The following is a 20,000-nucleotide window of genomic DNA, read 5'->3' on the forward strand; positions in this document are numbered from 1 at the left end:
CGTCAAGCTCACTCCCGCAACACTAAACAATTTCAAGCTCTAACACATACATTTCCAGATGCACTACCAGCTCTTTCCAGAGATATAATTATTTACTTCTGGGAATGCACACGCACACACAATTGCTGCTTATTCCACTCTCACTTGTTTGTAAGTCTGCTGTGAATGCATCGAGAGGACCAGCGAAGGGCCTGCCTGGGTGGCTGGTTTTCATCACAGCTTTGCTATCAACACTTGCCTAAAACATTGATTTTTTTCTAATTTTTGAACTGTCAAAAGATTTTTCTTCACGCTGTTCATTCTCTTGTAGTTCATCTCTCAAATCTGTCGGCTTTATTTTACTGCCACATTATTTGGATAGCCATGCCCACCCTTATGCTACACGGATACTACCTCTAATACTACACATACACAATATTTTATTCATGAGCTACTGTTTGCGCGCGCGTGTATGTGTGTGTGTGTGTGTGTGTGTGTGTGTGTGTGTGTGTGTGTGTGTGTGAGAGAGTGGTATCCCTCTTTCTCTCTCTGACTCTCTTTCTCTCCCTCGTCGCCCCAGCCATCACTAAACTAGTCTGGTGTGATTCAATTTTTCTTACAGATATGTTGCTGATACCCGCATGTAACGCCAATATGACAGAGAAAAGTATAGCGTACATAGATATTTTAATCTCTCTCTCTCTCTCTCTCTCTCTCTCTCTCTCTCTCTCTCTCTCTCTCTCTCTCTCTCTCTCTCTCTCTCTCTCTCTCTCTCTCTCTCTCTCTCTCTCTCTCTCTCTCTCTCTCTCTCTCTCTCTCTCTCTCTCTCAACATACCTGATAATCAAGGATATTTTTCTCCCACCACTAAATTCACCACACCCACCCACCACAACCACCACCGCCACCACGACCACCACCACCACCACGACCACCACCACCAATAACAATATAAAAAAACAACAAAAAACAACACTGTAACTAACGCAACAACAGTGAGTACTGCAAGAATAACGAATATAACGACAGCGAAATATAAATTAATAATGAAATATGTAAACACGAACACTTTACTACCATTAGCCGCCCTGTCACACCATTCACCACTTTCACCATCACCATCACCACCCTCATCAGTATACCTTCAACCTCCATCACCGCTGTCACCACCCATACCACCACCACCGTAACCATTGCTAGTACCACCACCCCCACCAACATTTCCACCACCACCGTCACCAGCATCACCACCTGCAACGCTATTTCCTTGACCATCATCACTGCCAATAGCAACCTCCCATTTTTCCAGTATCTCCTCCACCGTCATCTAACCGTCACCTGTTTTAGTACGGTCTCTTTACAGTTCATCATTATCAGCATCATTATCATTATCATTACCACCACCATCGCTTTCCATTACCTCCACCACCACCACAACCTCATTCTCCAAGAACTCGGACCACTAGCTTGTAGTGAACAGGATGAGTAGAATTAGACTGAAGACATCATTATCTGTGGTCACTATGTATAATCTTATTCATAGACAGGTGAATATGATGTTAATCACTTACGAAATTAGTAACCTTATTGTCCTCCTTTTGGAATGTTCAGATTTCGTATATCGAGCGCACACGAGCACGCGCATGCACACGCACGCACACACGCACACACACAAAAAATTATATCAAAACCATTATTTTGGCCGGCATAATAGTGACTAAAAAGGGCTCAGAGTTATCTTTACATTAATATGAATCAATTAATAACTCATCAGTCCTTAATAAGCATCAGATTGTGGCTTTGAATTAGATATACAGTAGTAAACATATATAGAAGAATTACGCCTGATTATCTAACTATCTTGACTCGATGTAAAAAAAAATCTTGCAGAGAAAGAACACTGGGTCCGCACCTGCTTTTCTTGCCTTCAACAAGGTACTTTGATTGGTTAGAAACGGTAATGAGGGAGCTTGTTAATTTTTCCAAGGACCAAATGCTTAGGGAACAAATTATTAAGAGTTTCCCCGCTGACAGGTGAACATACAGATGGGCAAGCACCAGTGAAAATTTTAACCTAATTGTGGAGGTAATTACGACAATATGATTATGATGATGATGATGATAATAATAATAATAATAATAATAATAATAATAATAATAATAATAATAATAATAATAAAAAAACTATATAGTCATAAAGGACTGCCTGTCTTGCCCGTCGGCCGCTGCACTATCGCATGTAGCCTGTAGACTCGTAAAAACCGCCCGCCCACCTGAAACACCCTGTTCTCCACGCCCGCCACCTTCCTGCAGCCCACCACAGCCCTCGACTTCACCCACTCACACATTCCCTGTATCGCAACGCTGCCCCCCCCTCACCATACCCCCCTCTCCCCTCCCCCCTTCACCCCACCAGACCTCCCCCCGCATTGATCTCACTGTTTTGCCCCCAGCACATATGTAGCGCAGCGTAACAGTGTTTGGTAATTAAGCTGATGACGATGATGATGATAGAGGTACCGTGCTTGTGTGTGTGTGTGTGTGTGTGTGTGTGTGTGTGTGTGTGTGTGTGGTTTCTTCTGCAATAACCCCCTCCCCCTCATAATGTCAACCCCCTTCTCTCTTTTCTTTACTGTTTCCTTTCCTATTGCAGTTTCTTCCTAACACAAACGCTTCCTCTTCCTTGTCACAGAATTAATATCCTCCTCCCACTTGGCCTAAACGCTATGATACAACATTTCCCTCTTAAAGCTTGTCTCTTCCTATCCCCTCTCTAACTTAACCCCTTTACACCTCTCTTACATGCCCCTCGCCATATTCCTCCGCGCCCCCATACGGACACGAACTCTTCCCCTTCCCTGCCACAGAATCAATGCCCTCCTCCCACTTGGCCTGAACGCTAGGCACAACACCTCCCGACTAAAGCTTTTGAATATGTCCTTCTCATCCCCTCTCCTCCTCCTCAAATCCTCTCTTACATCGCCTTTTCCCCAGCACCCCTCTCCCCTCAGCCCTCCCTCTCTCCCCTGCTCCCTCCCACCGCTACAGTCCTGCTCCACCTCTGTATCATCACACAGACATCCGCGTACGGGGAACCACAAGTCTCCAATTTGGATGATTTCATCGACTACTTCAACAACCGAATGGAAACCCAGGGTGGTGGTGGTGGTGGTGGCGGTGGTCAAGTTGGCCCGGAGGAGACAGCGACCCTGGGCCACCCTCCTGTGGACCACGGCAGAGGAGAGGCAGGCCACGCCATCCGTGCTTCACCGCCTAGCGAGGACTCCGGCGTGGAACTGAGCAATGGAGGGAGAAAACGAAGCAGCAAAGGCAAAAGAGAAAACGGCAAGGAAGGGGTGACTTGGGCAGACGACGCCGCCAACAATCGAGTGATCGCCAAGAGCCAGGAGTTCGATGGCGGGGACTCTGGTAAAGGAAGATACGAAAGTGTTGGAGGGGAGGTTGATGAGCGTCACTCCCCTCGCCCTCACCCCAATCAACACCACCACCACCACCACTACGCCGCAAGTCAGCCCGAACAGGAAAAGATACTGGTTAAGAGGTTCTCTGAGAGACAGTTGCCAAAGCTCCACGATGTGTTGGGCGGTGCTAAGGTAGAATGTTTTTACTAAGAACTTATCTGTCGAATGTCACCAACTTCTCACTCTCTCCTGAGAACACCCGTAGTAGATTTTTGTTCCTACCTGCCTGCGTAATGAGCGTCCTGCACAACCTCCAGTGATGTGTGGTGGCCGTGACTCAGGGTCGTAGTCAGCCACTTCTGTAGTTCACGTAAATACCTGTCGTCCTAGTAAGAGCCAGTGTGCATTCTATTTCCTGGAATGATGTGCTGAACGTCTGACCCTTTTTAAGATTTTTCCGTCAACTCAATGTACATTGTGCATAATAGCGTGAAGTGTGTGTGTGTGTGTGTGTGAGAGAGAGAGAGAGAGAGAGAGAGAGAGAGAGAGAGAGAGAGAGACGCGTATGCACGCACTAAACGCACCTATTTAGAAAATGTTTCCTTGCAAATCTAGAAAATGTGGAGTTCATTTGAGGTAAGAAGATTTCAAGAGGTATGGTTAGTGTAATAATAATAATAATAATAATAATAATAATAATAATAATAATAATAATAATGATAATGATAATAATGACAATAATAATAATAATAGTAGTAGTAATAAAATTATGTTATAAAATAATGATAATAATTATGATAATGGTAATAGTAACAATAATAATGATAATGATACAAATAATAATAATAACAGTATAATGTTGAAGACCAAACGGGGCAAGGCCTCCGTTGGCGATAATGATAACTTAGAGAACAGCACCCCCCAGAGTAGCCCCTCGCGCCGCCAGCCGTAGCCAGGGTGTCGGGGCCGCCACTAACAGCCCGTCTCCCACAGCAGCAGCCCCGCCGACACAGCCACACGGGGGACGCGGCGGCCCTCGGCAAGGCTCTGGCCAAGCCGCCGGGCTCCCACCACCACGCCCACGGCCCGCGCTCTGGCCACACCCGCAAACAGTACGATGACTTTGAGCGGCCCTCGGGAAGTAGGGGTCGTGAGGAGTACGAAGGGATGACGTCTTCTCCGTCCCGTGCAAGGTCTTCCCCACGCGGGAGGGAGGAGTACGACCCTCAAGGGATGCTGAGGGACGACTACGACTCGTCGCCCCAAAGGGTGAGGCACGACTATGACCATTCGTCTCAGTCTAGAGTTAGAAATGACTATGACCAGGCAAGGAACGACTATGGGGAGTACGAGAGAGCGAGAACGAGGGAGGAGTACGAGCGACACTCCCCACAGACCCGCGCCAGGGACTACTCCCCGTCGCGCGGCCTCAAGGACGACTACCCCTCCCTGGAGGAATACGAAAGCTCCCAGACCCCAAGGAGGAGGGAGGATGTAGGGGAGAATGGAGGCGACGAGGACGAAGAAATTGACTTTGACCTTGAGGAGACAACCACGACCCCCACCGCCCCCTCCTCCGTCAGGGTCCTCGACGACTACGGAGACAGCAGACTACGGAGCGACTTCGACTATGACCCCGCGCAGTCAATCCGCCGCATAGACGATTACTCTCGGCGTGAAGACTATCCCCACAACACCCACGTCCACCACCGGTCCCTCCAGCACAACAACGGTGAGGACGACGACTACCGGTGCCCCGAGGGAGACTATGAAGGGTACGGGCGTCACTACCGGGATATGATGGAGCCCGCCTCACCCAGCCTAAGGAGCCACCGCCACCTCCACCCCCACCACCACCATCAACATCAACACCACCATCATCACCATCCCACCGACAGTCGACAAGTAAGCCAACAAAAGTGTGTGTAGATGTGTGTGTGTGTGTGTGTGTGGTCGGGGTGTGGATTGGTGAGTGAGTGGGTGGAAGAGTGAGGGTTGTGTTGAAGGAGAAGGAGAAGGAAGAGAAGGAGAAGAAGGAGGAGGAGATAAAGAAACAGAAGAGTAGTCCCCATGCGTTACATTATTACTGAGGAGAAAGCAAACCACTTTCTCAAATAAAGAGATACCAGTCAATCCAACAACTATGATTATGTGTGACGGAGCAGGGAAAGCGGTCGTAATAATAAAAGTAATAGTAAGAGTAATAAGAATAACAGGACGGCAAACGGAGGAAGAGAGAGAGAGAGCTACATGGCTATTATAGTAAAGCCTTGGCGTTGCAAATGACAGGTGTTTTCTCATTTTTAATCAACTGACGCACTTCTGGGCCCCGCTCCGCCAGGTTAATCACACCTTTTAACTTGCCTTTCCTTAGCAATCAAGCATTCTAGCCTAACCTTGCCATTCAAACCTTCTACTTGCTTTACCACACCTATCAACCATTCTAAAGCAGCTTCGTTCAAGAAAATCAGCTTCGCCAGATAATAATGATGTGTCCGTTTGGCCACGCAGGTGTTTGATATAATAGAAGAAAACAGAAAGTGGGAGAAAGTGTGAGGAATGAAAATTTGACACATTCACTCACCATTATGTATGACAGATTAATGTTTTTGCAGCTTTCTTTGTGTGTGTGTTGGTGTGTGTGTGTGTGTGTGTGTGTGTGCGTTCGTGGGTGGGTGGGTGTTTGCGCCGCCGCTCACGTGCTTCTATAAGTGTCAAGGTATGCACCGAGATATGGGAGGTGACTCAACTCTTCTTGGAAACGAATAGAGCAAAAAGGGAGTCACGCCACCTATAGGCACTCGCAATCACTCGTACTCGTAACCTTCAAATGCATGCTTCTCTCCCGTTGTCTAGTGACGCCAGAACTAACTCTTGTTCTCCATGTACCACACGCGTCACTCCACATAGTTCGGCCGACGTGACAGTGTGTTCAACAAGCAGACAGTTCATTAGTTGTGCCAGCCAGCATTTGACACCCTCATCTGAAGTAGTGTATGTCTTAGGTGGGACGTAGCAGGTGAACTATGTGAGGGTTTAAATTGAGACTACTACTACTACTACTACTACTACTACTACTACTGCTACTACTACTACTACTACTACTACAACTACTACTACTACGACTATTGATGCTGTAGCTCTTAAAATTCATTATCATTATTATTTATTCCGGTTATGTCTTTCGCAGCAGTTAAGATTGGGAATATCGCATAGTATGTCTTTTGTAATTTCAAGACTCATTAAATGGAAAAAAATAGATGGATAGATAGATAGATAGACAGATAGAGAGAGACGGAGAGAGAGAATAATCACCGAGTGAGTTTCGCGTTTCTGTGACGTGATCGATATTGTCCATTAGTAGCGGACAGGTGTTTTCTGACAGGTGAAGGGAAGCAGACACACACACACACACACACACACACACACACACACACACACACACACACATTAAAAATTCTCTCTCTCTCTCTCTCTCTCTCTCTCTCTCTCTCTCTCTCTCTCTCTCTCTCTCTCTCTCTCTCTCTCTCTCTCTCTCTCTCTCTCTCCCCCCCCCCCCCTTCCTGGCAGCGGGCATGCAATCATCTCCGTCAGTTAACTTAAAAAAAAAAAAGTAATCACGATTCCGCGTAAATCCGGTTCGGGAAGATCCGTCTTTTTTTGTGGCCTTGGAAGGTTAAAAGTTGAGTAAACAAAATTCCCTTCGCGATTGGAAACATTACTGAAATCAACATCGATAATACTTTTGACGCAATGGATGACTCACCTTCAGTACGGGGAAGACGAGATGAAACAGAGAGAAACTTGACGCTAAGAGGTGACAAGTTGAGTCGAAAGAAATAAAAATAGTAATAGAGACCCTTTGAAAGCTATTACGAACATTCTTTACACAACTTAACAATAAAACCTCGTAGATCTTTCACTTCTCTATATTTTGCAATCACAAGGAATCATTTGGTTAACGGTTTCGTTCGTGTATGTCATAAGATTTAAGGTTGGTTTTATGTTTTTGTTTTGTGTGTGTGCGTGTGTGTATGTGAGTGAGTGTGTGTGTGTGTGTGTGTGTGTGTGTGTGTGTGTGTGTGTGTGTGTTGTTTGTGGGTAGGAGAATTGGCGTGTGTGTGTGTGTGTGTGTGTGTGTGTGTGTGTGTGTGTAGTTCACCCACGGCCTGATCACGAGCTGGACTTGTCGTCACGTGTTTCATCATGTGTGTGTGTGTGTGTGTGTGTGTGTGTGTGTGTGTGTGTGTCTGGCTTGGCAGGTGTGTCGGCGTGGGTGTATGTGTGTTAAGAATTTGTAGGACAACAGCGAACTAGTAACTCCCAACTTCAGTTTTAACTTAAAATATATAATTATCTTGTGCATTAGCTCCTTACCCTCCCCTTGCTTCTTCTTTAGACAGCTTTGCCCCCTCCGCGTCCTCGTCCTCGTCCTCGTCCTCTTCCTCTTCCTCCTTTAAAAATGTATGATCGTGTTCAATATTTATGAAGCCTCAAAACTGTTTCCGGATAACTGAATAAAACATTTGATTTTCCATGTATATTTTTGGTAATAATTATACAACCACACATGAGTCGTGACACACTCAGGCATTGTGTTGACTTTGTACTTGGAAGAAAAAAATAATCGTGTAGAAAAAAAAAAGTGAATTTGCAGGATCACCTCATCTCATTCATTACAAATCCATGACTCACAGAGAACCCTCGTCGGAGGTCAACTTTGGTCCCTTATATTTATTCACCTCCACGCCAACAAGGTAGTTCAAATAGAGAGATAGATGGATAGATGTAAATAGGGAGAGATAGACGCACATAGGTAAAGGTAAAGTTGGGGGCGCACGCTGTAGCAGTGCGTGGCCTCGGTGCTCATCTCCGTCTCTTTGGCCCTTGAGCCTGTGGTGGGAGGGAACCCATTACCCCGGGACACAGGGTCAGTGTGACATCCGGGTTACCACAGTTTACCTTCCCCAGGTGTCCCCAGGTACCCATTTATCGACAAGCCCGAAAGGGAGGATGAACAGCTGGGTGAGCTGCACGCCGACTGCCCGGGCCGGGATTCGAACCCGGGGCCGTGGAGTTGAAGCCAGGCACGCTGACCACTAGACCACAGAGGCGTATGCACAACAGATATAATTTTTATAGAAGGAAGAACACTAATGTTGATGTTCAGTTATCCATATCATGCGCGGACATTTGTTTGAGGGACGAACACGAGCCAGCATCATCGACCATGACCCTGTCGTCCTCGCTTCCTCGTCACCACCCACATGAACATTTCCCTCACGTAAAGTAGCAGTTGTTCAAGCCGTACCAAGTCACGAGCTGGCGGTCCTTCCTTGTCTCCGCTGCTATAATCCTCCCTGGTGACGGCGCACCTTTCCTCTCCCCCCCCACGGTTATGATTCCATGAAAAATTCTTATAGTTTGTATCTGTACATTGCGTTTTTATCGTAGAAAATCCAGACTGGCTTACAGACGTCCTGAGCGTTCACACACATACTCGCACACACAGACACAGACACAGACAAACAAAAATATACAACAAAACACACGTTGGAAAATTCGAAATAGTACAGGTAGGTATTACGAGAAGTGAAATACGAATACAAAAGCTACAATACCCTGAATTTATATAAATACATAACCATACCACTACAAAGGAGGAAAGAAAGCGAGAACATGGTCGATAGAATAACACATAAAAGGGAAACGACGAATTTTCTTACACACACACACACACACACACACACACACACACACACACACACTCCCCCTAAACCTTAACCTTCTCCTTCAAGGCCCTCCCCAATTCCTCCACTTGGCTCGCACTCAGCGCCACCCCGCCCTCCACGCTCCCCTTGAGCTGCTGGCGCGCTGGCTGCTGGAGGAGGAGGTGGTGGTCGCCCTCGAGGTCCAGGTAGTCTTTCGGGGGCTCGACGGGGTACATGAGGGTGGACTTGGCGCAGCAGAACTTGGGTCGTGGAATTCTCATGGGCTTCACGTCACTGATAAGGGCGTCCATGTTGTCTGCCGCGGCGTGAGTGCTGGTGTCTGCGAGAGGAAGGATGAGAGGGTGGTTAGTGAAAGTTTCTCCCCACATATGATTATTACGTAGAATCATCAGGAAAGGAACATGCGTACACTCTCTCTCTCTCTCTCTCTCTCTCTCTCTCTCTCTCTCTCTCTCTCTCTCTCTCTCTCTCTCTCTCTCTCTCTCTCTCCTGCTCGCTCGCTCGCTCGCTCCTAACTGGTCAACGAAATCAAATAACGAAGAGGCTGCGGGCGTTCAATTAAAGGCGGTGTCGGTGCAGGCTATTCTCGGGTGAAGTTTATGGCGCGTTGCGGACCTAAAGTTTGGAGGTTGTTTCGGCCCCTAATAGCAACTCCGGGGAAGAAAAATAAAGGAAGATAAAAAGAAAAATACTCGATTATAACTGTGCATGTGTTTTTGATCTGGTATTTGTTTCTTAGGGGGACAGGTGTCTGGATGTGGAGGTTTGCATCGGAACTGTAAGGTCATCCATCAGTTTCCATTGAATAGGATGATAGATATGGAAAAATGACTTGGGATAACAGAAAGAGAAGGGCATAGAAGAAATACCAAAAGAGAATGTTATAAATGAGATGAACTGCACAATTTGCTTTCATTTATGCTTGCGTTTGTGTTTACAGGCGAATAACAGACAAAACATTTAATAAGCCACAAACGTATGCATATAACACAGAGCGACAACACATTTTAATACATATTTTGCAACACACTTAAGACATATGCATGCAATCTGAAACACATGCAGCGTAACACAATTCGAATAATGCCCACACATTCAACACACACACACACACACACACACACACACACATAACGGTACTTGGAGGGAATACGTGCATGTTAGTCCCGCAGCTTGTGTGTGTGTGTGTGTGTGTGTGTGTGTGTGTGTGGTCCATCCCTTGTCTACCTTTCTCATTGAACCAGGAAAATAGATCCATCCTTTTTTACCTACTCGCATGAAAGTAGGAAAAGACAAGCATGATTGCGGAAATACCTCGCATTGTTTATTTCTCCCTTTATGAAGCACCGGGCAGCTTACCTTCCTGGTCCGCCAACAATTTGCTTTTATTAAACCCACAAACAGTATGCTCCCAAAGTCATCGATTGAATCTTTATTATGGTCCGTTTTGCCGAGATTTATAGACGTAGAGAAGTGAGAAATTGCGCCATACATTGCAACGCAGGAGCTGAGGGGAGCGCTCCTTCTTAACACTTAGCAAATGAGAGAGAGAGAGAGAGAGAGAGTGTGTGTGTGTGTGTGTGTGTGTGTGTGGAGGGAACGGAGAGAGGAGAGGTGAGGCGCTATTCCCAGGTTTGAGCAACGTGTCAGAAGATTGTGATTCATAATGCTAATTTTAGGTTCAGAAGAGAGAGAGAGAGAGAGAGAGAGAGAGAGAGAGAGAGAGAGAGAATGATGTGTGTGTGTGTGTGTGTGTGTGTGTGTGTGTGTGTGTGTGTGTGTGTGTGTGTGTGTGTGTGTGTGTGTTCCGTTAGCTTCTCGACTCCTTAATAATATGGAGTGAATGGTGTCTAGAAAAGAAAGACAAGAGTTAACCAAGTGCTCGGGATTACACAGCGGAGAAACCTGTAGCAATCGTTGGACAGATGTGGACCGCTTGGTGATCTAATTTTTGTCTCGACGCGGGAATAAAAAAATAAAAAAATCAACTCCATATAGAGATGGTGCCAATGATATCGTTACGCAGAAAAGTTTGTTAAGGCTTCCAGAAATGATCAAAGGTTAGAGCAGGTAAAAAATGATCGTTTTAAGGATGCGGACGTGAAGGAGAGGAACAAAATCAGAAGTTAAGGTATGACTGAAAACATGAGTGGAGCCTTCAAATGGAAGTGACTAGATTGGTGGACGAGAATGGCAGGATGGCAAAACTGGTTCAAAGAAGCTGCCGTGTATAGAGCGACTGGCCTTTTCGAGATTAATTTTCTTGTGTGTGTGTGTGTGTGTGTGTGTGTGTGTGTGTGTGTAATAGAAGCACACACACACACACACACACACACACACACACACACATTCGCAAACAAACAAATATGCAGAGGATAACATATTCCGTAACAGGTATTGCCAGTGGTGAAGATATTAATAGCTACAAATTAATCAGTTTTGGCAGTTATTACTCTCTCTCTCTCTCTCTCTCTCTCTCTCTCTCTCTCTCTCTCTCTCTCTCTCTCTCTCTCTCTCTCTCTCTCTCTCTCTCCTATAATGTCGTAATACTGTAAAACCGTGAATAGCCGAATTAATGTCGAGCAGAGTTGCCAATGATGCTTCCGTGACCTATAGCGTTAATTCGGCAAGTTTTCTCAGACCCTTTCTGCTCTCGCAACATATATTTCCAAACACCACGAAGGATATTAGTCGAGTTTTCTTGATTTTTTCCCATATATGGTGCAAAAGGCTAATCAAACTATCTTTAGGCTCATAAAACTACCGATGCGTACACCCACAGCCTCTACGAAAGCCATATCCAATGCAGGGGTGTAAGCGTTTGATATTAGTCGAGTTTTCTTGATTTTTTCCCATATATGATGCAAAAGGGTAATCAAACTATCTTTAGGCTCATAAAACTACCCATGCGACCACCCACAGCCTCTACGAAAGCCATATCCAGTGCAGGGATGTAAGCGTTTGATATTAGTCGAGTTTTCTTGATTTTTTCCCATATATGATGCAAAAGGGTAATCAAACTATCTTTAGGCTCATAAAACTACCCATGCGACCACCCACAGCCTCTACGAAAGCCATATCCAATGTGGGGGTGTAAGTTTGAGTAGTTGAGAGTAGGGGCCAATGTGAGTCACGGAACCACCCGCTCACACCTCCATCGCTTGACTTAGGAATCAACGCCAGCTCGAGAATCTATATAAAGTTGGACTGATTCTACGGAAACTTTAAATCGCCTACAATGAGCCATATTTCTCCTTCACTTCAAACATTCTAAACTCGCTCCCGCCCGAGTATATCACCTGCAAATAGATGTGGTCTCCCTGCAGGTGCCTTGCTCGCCTTGTATGGAGCTCGTTTCTCGTATGCTCGTCTGTGAAGGCCCTTACTTACTTAACATTCTGTACAAGTATTTATGAAACTATACTGTTTACGATACTGTTAATCTCCATCCGTCTCTCAATAGTTTCTTTTAATACTAACTGTTTGCCTTTAGTCTTTCCTTCCCTCTCGTGGTTCTCTGTATTATAAGACATTTCGTCGCCCAAGAACACCTATTTGGCAAGGCTTTCGTAAGAGTTGTGGGCATTTCCAGGGGTAGTTTTATGATCCTGGTGGTAGTTTGACCCTTCTTCTGTACCGTGAACCCGAAGAAACACTCATTAGAACCTGGCTGATCCTCTCTTTGACCTTTAGAAATAGCTGATGTGAAGCGAATGTCTCTTATAACACCGACCTTTAGTATTCACTCACAAAAGATAACAAATGTCCTAACTCCATTCTTACTTCGCTTTCTCTTCATGTATAGTATCAAAGTCAGAGTTCTACGGTTACGCCAATTATCTCTGGCCAAAGACTCAGAAACAGGAATATCAGAACACGTTGAATTTATTACTCTCATTGTGGAAACCTTCGCTTAATGTTTGTTTTAATCTGCTAGTTAGAGAGCATTTAGTTGATCGACTCCGACTTTCTACTACCTTGTTCTGCAGTGGGGGAAAAATATAAATGAAATAAATTGCAAATGCTTGGCCTCGCTTCTGACGGCGATATGTTAGAAGAGTGTGATGTCGCTCAAGAGGAAGGGATGAGGAGGGAAGAAAAAAGGCGATGTTGATAGGAAACCACACGATGAGGTAACCCGTCGAGAGAGAGAGAGAGAGAGAGAGAGAGAGACACAGATAGACTCAAGGCAAGTTACTAACAACAGTTGGACGCCTGGCTTTGTGGTCATTCATTTCCGCCTCTCTCCTCTCTCTCTCTCTCTCTCTCTCTCTCTCTCTCTCTCTCTCTCTCTCTCTCACTCTCTCTCTCTCTCTCTCTCTCTTCTCTCTCTCTCTCTCTCTCTCTCTCTCTCTCTCTCTCTCTCTCTCTCTCTCTCTCTCTCTCTCTCTCTCTCTCTCTCTCTCTCTCTCATCCTCCCCCCCCCACACACACACACGCACGCACACACTTTCGTCTTCGAATATTAATTAACAATTTGTAAACAAGTCAGCATCTCTTTGTTTGCTGTGTGTGTGTCTGTGTGTGTGTGTGTGTGTGTGTGTGTGTGTGTGTGTGTGTACAGACAGGCAGGAGGGAGTTCACAATTTGAGTATAATTTATCTAGGCCGTCTCTGCCTGTCTGCGTGCCTGTCTCTCTGTCCGCCCGTCAACGCAAGTCAGTCAGTCTTTCTATTGCACTTGCTCGCCTTTATCATTTTTTCCAATTCCGGGAGTTTCTGCGACTATCCGTCTTTGTCTGCCTGTCTGTATCTATTTGCGTGTCCGTGAGTCTATTTATCTCTCTCTCTCTCTCTCTCTCTCTCTCTCTCTCTCTCTCTCTCTCTCTCTCTCTCTCTCTCTCTCTCTCTCTCTCTCTCTCTCTCTCTCTCTCTCTCTCTCTCTCTCTCTCTCTCTCTCTCTCTCTCTCTCTCTCTCTCTCTCTCTGTTGCTGTTGTTGTTGTTAGTGGCGTGTGTGTGTGTGACTGTGTGTGTGTGTGTGTGTGTGTGTGTGTGTGTGTGTGTGTGTGTGTGTGTGTGTGTGTGTGTGTGTGTGTGTGTGTGTGTGTGTGTGTGTGTGTGTGTGTGTGTGTGTGTGTGTGTGTGTGTGTGTGTGTGTGTGCACCATCTGAGTCACTATTTCTGGAAACTTTACAACTTCCTCTGGACTTCCTTGATGGTAATTGGCGTGACTGACGAGGAGGTTTCCGAGTGTAGCTGTTTTTTTTTTCCTGGAGCAAGGTTAAAATGACTCCGCATTATGAAAAAAAATGTTAAAACAAATACAACCTTTCAAGTAACACACCGGCGAAAGTTCAGCCCAGCACAGACAACAATGGGTGATGCTACTTGTGAGAGAGACTGATCCTCTACCGGAGTGAAGTACTTGGCGGCCTCTCTCTTCCCGATCAAATTTACGCTCTTCCTCTCCTTCTTTCCTTCCTTTCTTTCATAGCGAAGATGTGAAAGTTAATTATTGTAGTAGTTGATCCTCTACCGGAGTGAAGTACTTGGCGGCCTCTCTCTTCCCGATCAAATTTACGCTCTTCCTCTCCTTCTTTCCTTCCTTTCTTTCATAGCGAAGATGTGAAAGTTAATTATTGTAGTAGTTGATCCTCTACCGGAGTGAAGTACTTGGCGGCCTCTATCTTCCCGATCAAATTTACGCTCTCCCTCTCCTATTCTTCTTTCCTTCCTTTCTTTCATAGCGAAGATGTGAAAGTTAATTATTGTAGTAGTTATAGTAGTATCAAGAAGTCTCGAGAACACAATTAAACACTAACCAATAGGAAGGCTACCTAGAGAGTGAACATTTGTGAGGTGCCTGAACGTTGTGAGCGTTTTAGGGTCAATTCGACAGTCCAACACAGCCAATGTAAGCGCCCAAACCAACCTATATTCTCCACAATGATCCGTTATTTCTACTCATTACCAGATACTAGAGAGATTTCCCGTGTGGTTCCCTAAAATTTCATCCTTTTTATATCAACGCCAAACACTAGACAAGGAATTTTCGTGGTATTTCGTGTTTGGTTGGGGAGCTTACAAACTTGCTGTATTGGACTGTAAAACTGGCCCTTAGTCGGGAAATTTGAGTCATCACTCACAAAATTTACCCGTGCGTGGTCACTTATCTTCAGTATACTAATCATCATAGAGGGGAGGGAAGGCGGTATAACACAGACAGGAAGCGAGCATCAAGGATCAGAGAACAGACGAAGGTTGAGGATATTTTAATGAATATTGGGAAGAGAAAATAGACTTGGTCAGGTTATATCATCCGTGGCACCGATATTAGATGGATAACCAAAGTGACAAAGTAATAGGATGACATCTCAAATTGCGGGTCGGGGCAGACAGGTGGACATATCAATTAATTAGAGCATTTGTCTCGGAGCAGGATGTTGATGATGATGATGATGGCTAATTAAATCCGCACCAGCAAAGCATCATTAGCCTCGTCAAATACTGAATATGATGCACACGTTAATGCAATCACTCGTCTGAACACAGCATCAGTATCATCCTTGGCATTTATTATTACTGGCCTACAGCGCAAGACTTGGTGCACATTAGTCTTTCTAAAAAATATTTAAAAAAAAATAGTTGATCTACTTTAAAACAGACGTATCACATTTTGTAATCACATAAATCACGATCAGTAAAGACTTGAAAAACTGCCATATTTTGCTCTGCCACGCTACCAGAATACTCTTAAGCCCCGTTCACATTGTGCCGACTCTGGACCACGACAACCCAGCGACTCCGGGAACACGAGGTCTTGGATGTGAAATGTTGATATGAAAGGATCGCACATAGTCATTCCGACCATATGCGACCCTTCCACATCAAGATTTCACACCCAAGACTTCATATACCCCGAATCCCTGGGTTGTCGTAGCCCAGAGTCGGTACAGTGTGAACGGGGCTTTATGAACGGAAAACTTCACGTGCTGAATAACGGCTCATCGCTGGCCACGGGAACATTGTTGAGTCGTCTGCCAGAGATAGATAGATAGATAAATAGAGAGAGATAGAGAGAGAGTGAGTGAGTTTGTATGTGTGTGTGTGTGTGTGTGTGTGTGTGTGTGTAGCGATAACTTGCCTGCGTTATGTGGTTAGTGTGGAAACGAGGAGATGAGAGATAAAAAAGAGAGGGAGAGGAAAGAGGACGTAGGAGAAAAAGCATGAATAGACGGGGAGGAGGAGGAGGAGGATGGAAGGAAAATGGAGAGGAGGGAAGAGGAGAAAAGAGAAGAGAAGAGAAGAGGAGAGAAGAGAAAAGGAATAGCAGTAGAGAAACGAGGTGCATGGAAGGGTGTTCAGCAGGAGGATGGAAGGAAAATGGAGAGAAGAGACAAGGGAATAGGAGAAAAGAGAAGAGGAGAGAAGAGAAAAGGAATAGAAGTAGAGAAACGAGGTGCATGGAAAGGGTGTGCAGGAGGCAGAGAATAAAAATACAAAGAAGAGGTAGAGGAGGAAAAGAGATAAATAAGATATAAAAAGAAAACGGGATATAATGTGATACCTTAAGAATATTGGAATCGTTATCCGTTAGGCTTTCTTTACCTAATTTCACCACTGCCACTGCCCTCTCTCTCTCTCTCTCTCTCTCTCTCTCTCTCTCTCTCTCTCTCTCTCTCTCTCTCTGTTGTTGTTGTTGTTAGTGGTGGTGGTGATGGTCGTGGTGGTGGTGGTGGAGGTGGTGGTGTTATTGTTGTTGTTAGTGGTGGTGGTGGCGGAATTGTTGTTGTAAGTGATGGTGGGGGTATTTTTTTTTTGTTGTTGTTGTTGTCCTTCGTGGTCTAATAGTTAGTACGTCTAACTACAAAACTGCAGGCCCAGGTTCGATCCATGAAAAGTAAACAATCGACACGCAGCCCACCCAGCTTCTCAACCTCCCTTTCCCGGTGGTTGATAAAGGGGTACCTGGGGAAAACTGGGGAAGGGAATGCGTGGTAACCCGGAGGCCACACATGTCCCGGGGTAAGGGGTTCTCACCTCCCATAGGCTCAAGGGCCAATGAGACGGAGATGAACACCAAGGCCACGAGCAGCTTAGTGTATGCACCGAAGTTTACCACCACGACAACCTCCTCCTCTTTTACTTAATACAAAAGTCACCTTCATCGCCTTCCTGCTTTTGTATTCCCATGAGTGTGTGTGTGTGTGTGTGTGTGTGTGTGTGTGTGTGTGTGTGTGTGTGTGTGTGTGTGTGTGTGTGTGCGTGTGTGTGTGTGTGTGTGTGTTTAATTTTCTCTAGCCTCTTGACGTCCAGTCTGCTCAATTATTCATTTTTAAATTTCTCTCTCTCTCTCTCTCTCTCTCTCTCTCTCTCTCTCTCTCTCTCTCTCTCTCTCTCTCTCTCTCTCTCTCTCTCTCTCTCTCTCTCTCTCTCTCTCTCTCTCTCTCTCTCTTCATTCATTCCATCATGCTTCTCTTTCTTCTTTCTCGTAATGGTGGCTGAGGACTAGGAGGAGGAGGAGGAGGAGGTGAAGGGCGTGGCTGTGATGGTGGTGGTGGTGTTGACCTTTGTGCTCGGAAATGACAAAGTTCCTAGGAGTGTAGGGATTGGAGGGAAGACTGGAGGGTGGGAGGCGGAGAGAAAGAGAGCAGTGGAGGGAGGGAGGAGGGAGGGAAGTGGGTCATGAAGAGGGAGTCACAGGTATCACTGGGTCCTCCCTTTCCTCACCTAGCTCGAGAAGGAGGAGGAGGAGGAAGAGGAGGAGGAGGATTGCGAAGACGAGAAGGGAAAGAGAATAAGGAGGATTCTCTCTCTCTCTCTCTCTCTCTCTCTCTCTCTCTCTCTCTCTCTCTCTCTCTCTCTCTCTCTCTCTCTCTCTCTCTCTCTCTCTCTCTCTCTCTCTCTCTCTCTCTCTCTCTCTCTCTCTCTCTCTCTCCGCATTTGGGATTAAGTGCGGGCAAGCAAAGGTGGAGGAAAGTGAAAGTTGTCGAGTACGCTTTTCACACACACACACACACACACACACACACACACACACACACACACAGAGGAAGAGAGAAAAGGCAGATCGAATCGTCATAAGGATTTTTTTTGTATGAATATGAAAGGTCTGTCGAAAGTTGCACATGTTCAGTTCTCGCATAAACCTTTCCCTCTGCAACTCTCTTCCTTTTTATATCAGTCCTTTCTCCTCCTCCTCCTCCTCCTCTTGCCGCTATTCCCATGTAATTTTCTTTATTTTCCTAACTTCTTACTCCCCATGTGGTCTCTACGTTGTTTTCTTTCTTTTCCGCAGCTCTTCTCTTCCTTACAGTTTCCTTTCCCTCCGAACTAGAAATGGTCCTAAATTCCTCAAGATGGATTCAAACACTAGATACTGGATGCTGCTCCTGGAAACCACTTAAATTCGAAATACTTTATTGGATATGTGACTTTGATTAAATAGTGCTGCATGTTGTCATTTGCAGTATGCTATTTAAGATCTTTATCCGATGTGATTTAAGAAAACCACCCGAGATTCAATAAAACTAATATTTATCTGCACTGTATACACAGAGAACAAAAGAAGGGAATGGAAAATGTAATAATGCTTTCTTTTCTAAACCTTCAAACCTAGCATTCATTCATCTATTCATTTCTCTCCACTTATACTCTTGCAAATTTAACCCTCACAAACCATTTCCTGAAGGGTCTCAATTGCTAATCAGAATATTTAGCAAAAAAAGGACCTCGACATAAGTTTTACCTATACTACCCCATTAAGATCAACATTTAAAAGTGTCTATCATGTTATTTCAGTCAAGTTGCCATGGTGCACAATATGATCGTTAATTCCTCCTGTTTGTACTTCGTTTTATGTGTTTCACGCGTTAATTACTGTATTTTATGACCTTTCTCGATGTTTACTGCCAACTTGTATCTGTAGCGTGAGGCTGCGAGGGATTTAAGTTGAACAGAGTTGCTATACTAGTTCCCGACTTTATGTGTGTTTCCTTTCTTCACTTTTCCATTTGATTTGGCTCCATTTGCACTCCTCTCACATTTTTTCTTTCCCTCTTCAGCTCTTTGTGCCGGCCCCTCTTCCCTCATTCTCGCCTCTCCTCTCTCACTTTCGATTTCGCTTCCTCTGTGCATTTAGCTCTCCTCTCTCTCTCTCTCTCTCTCTCTCTCTAACCTTTGCCATATTCTTTGTTTCATCACATTTCCCTTTCTCCTTCCCGCCTTTCTTCTGTTTCTCTGCCTTCCCTCCGCCACCTCTTCCATTCCCTCCTCCTTCCATTCCCCGATCTCAAGGCGTCCCCTTTCCCCCTGTTATTTCAACCTTGTATATGCCTTTCTCTCTCTCTCTCTCTCTCTCTCTCTCTCTCTCTCTCTCTCTCTCTCTCTCTCTCTCTCTCTCTCTCTCTCTCTCTCTCTCTCTCTCTCTCTCTCTCTCTCTCTCTCTCTCTCTCTCTCTCTCTCTCTCTCTCTCTCTCTCTCTCTCTCTCTCTCTCTCTCTCTCTCTGCTTTCTCTCTTTAAATGAAAGAAAGTAAAAGTGCGGACTTGGCGCTGCGCTGAGAAACTGGATTCTTTCCCATCCGTTAAAGTAAGAGTTTTCTCCGGCTGGCTGCATCGAGAGAGAGAGAGAGAGAAAGGTGTGTGTGTGTGTGTGTGTGTGTGTGTGTGTGTGTGTGTGTGTGTGTGTGTCGTAACGATTGCTCCTCATATCATATTTAGGTATCTTTGTGGGCCACCGTCGGTCCTGTAACTATTTTATATACTTTCATTATTATTATTATTATTATTATTATTATTAGTAGTAGTAGTAGTAGTAGTAGTAGTAGTAGTAGTAGTAGCAGTATTAGTAGTAGTAGTAGAAGTAGTAGTAATAGAAGTAGAAATAGTAGTAGCAGTAGTAGTAATAGTAACAGTAGTATTAGTAACT

The 20,000-nt window shown here is 45.2% G+C and overlaps 2 protein-coding genes across 5 annotated transcripts in view; one reads left to right on the top strand and one right to left on the bottom strand.

The window, feature by feature from the left end:
• LOC127004779 (uncharacterized) overlaps positions 1-20,000 on the top strand; it is a 356,605-nt gene that overhangs the window by 319,900 nt on the left and 16,705 nt on the right. For 2 of the 4 annotated variants that reach the window (XM_050872895.1, XM_050872885.1), the window contains exons 11-12: positions 3,056-3,592; positions 4,394-5,305. In XM_050872895.1, coding sequence (XP_050728852.1) covers positions 3,056-3,592; positions 4,394-5,305 — 1,449 coding nt within the window. The remainder of the gene's footprint in view (positions 1-3,055; positions 3,593-4,393; positions 5,306-20,000) is intronic. The other 2 variants (XM_050872905.1, XM_050872914.1) reach the window with 2 other exon arrangements.
• LOC127004789 (uncharacterized) overlaps positions 9,135-20,000 on the bottom strand; it is a 14,691-nt gene continuing 3,825 nt past the window's right edge. Inside the window, exon 2 of the mRNA XM_050872927.1 lies at positions 9,135-9,451. Within this exon, the coding sequence (XP_050728884.1) occupies positions 9,174-9,422 (249 nt within the window). The 5' untranslated portion in view covers positions 9,423-9,451 and the 3' untranslated portion in view covers positions 9,135-9,173. The remainder of the gene's footprint in view (positions 9,452-20,000) is intronic.

This window comes from Eriocheir sinensis, chromosome 3 (assembly GCF_024679095.1).
Source record: "Eriocheir sinensis breed Jianghai 21 chromosome 3, ASM2467909v1, whole genome shotgun sequence".
Classification (NCBI taxonomy): Eukaryota; Metazoa; Arthropoda; class Malacostraca; order Decapoda; family Varunidae; genus Eriocheir; species Eriocheir sinensis.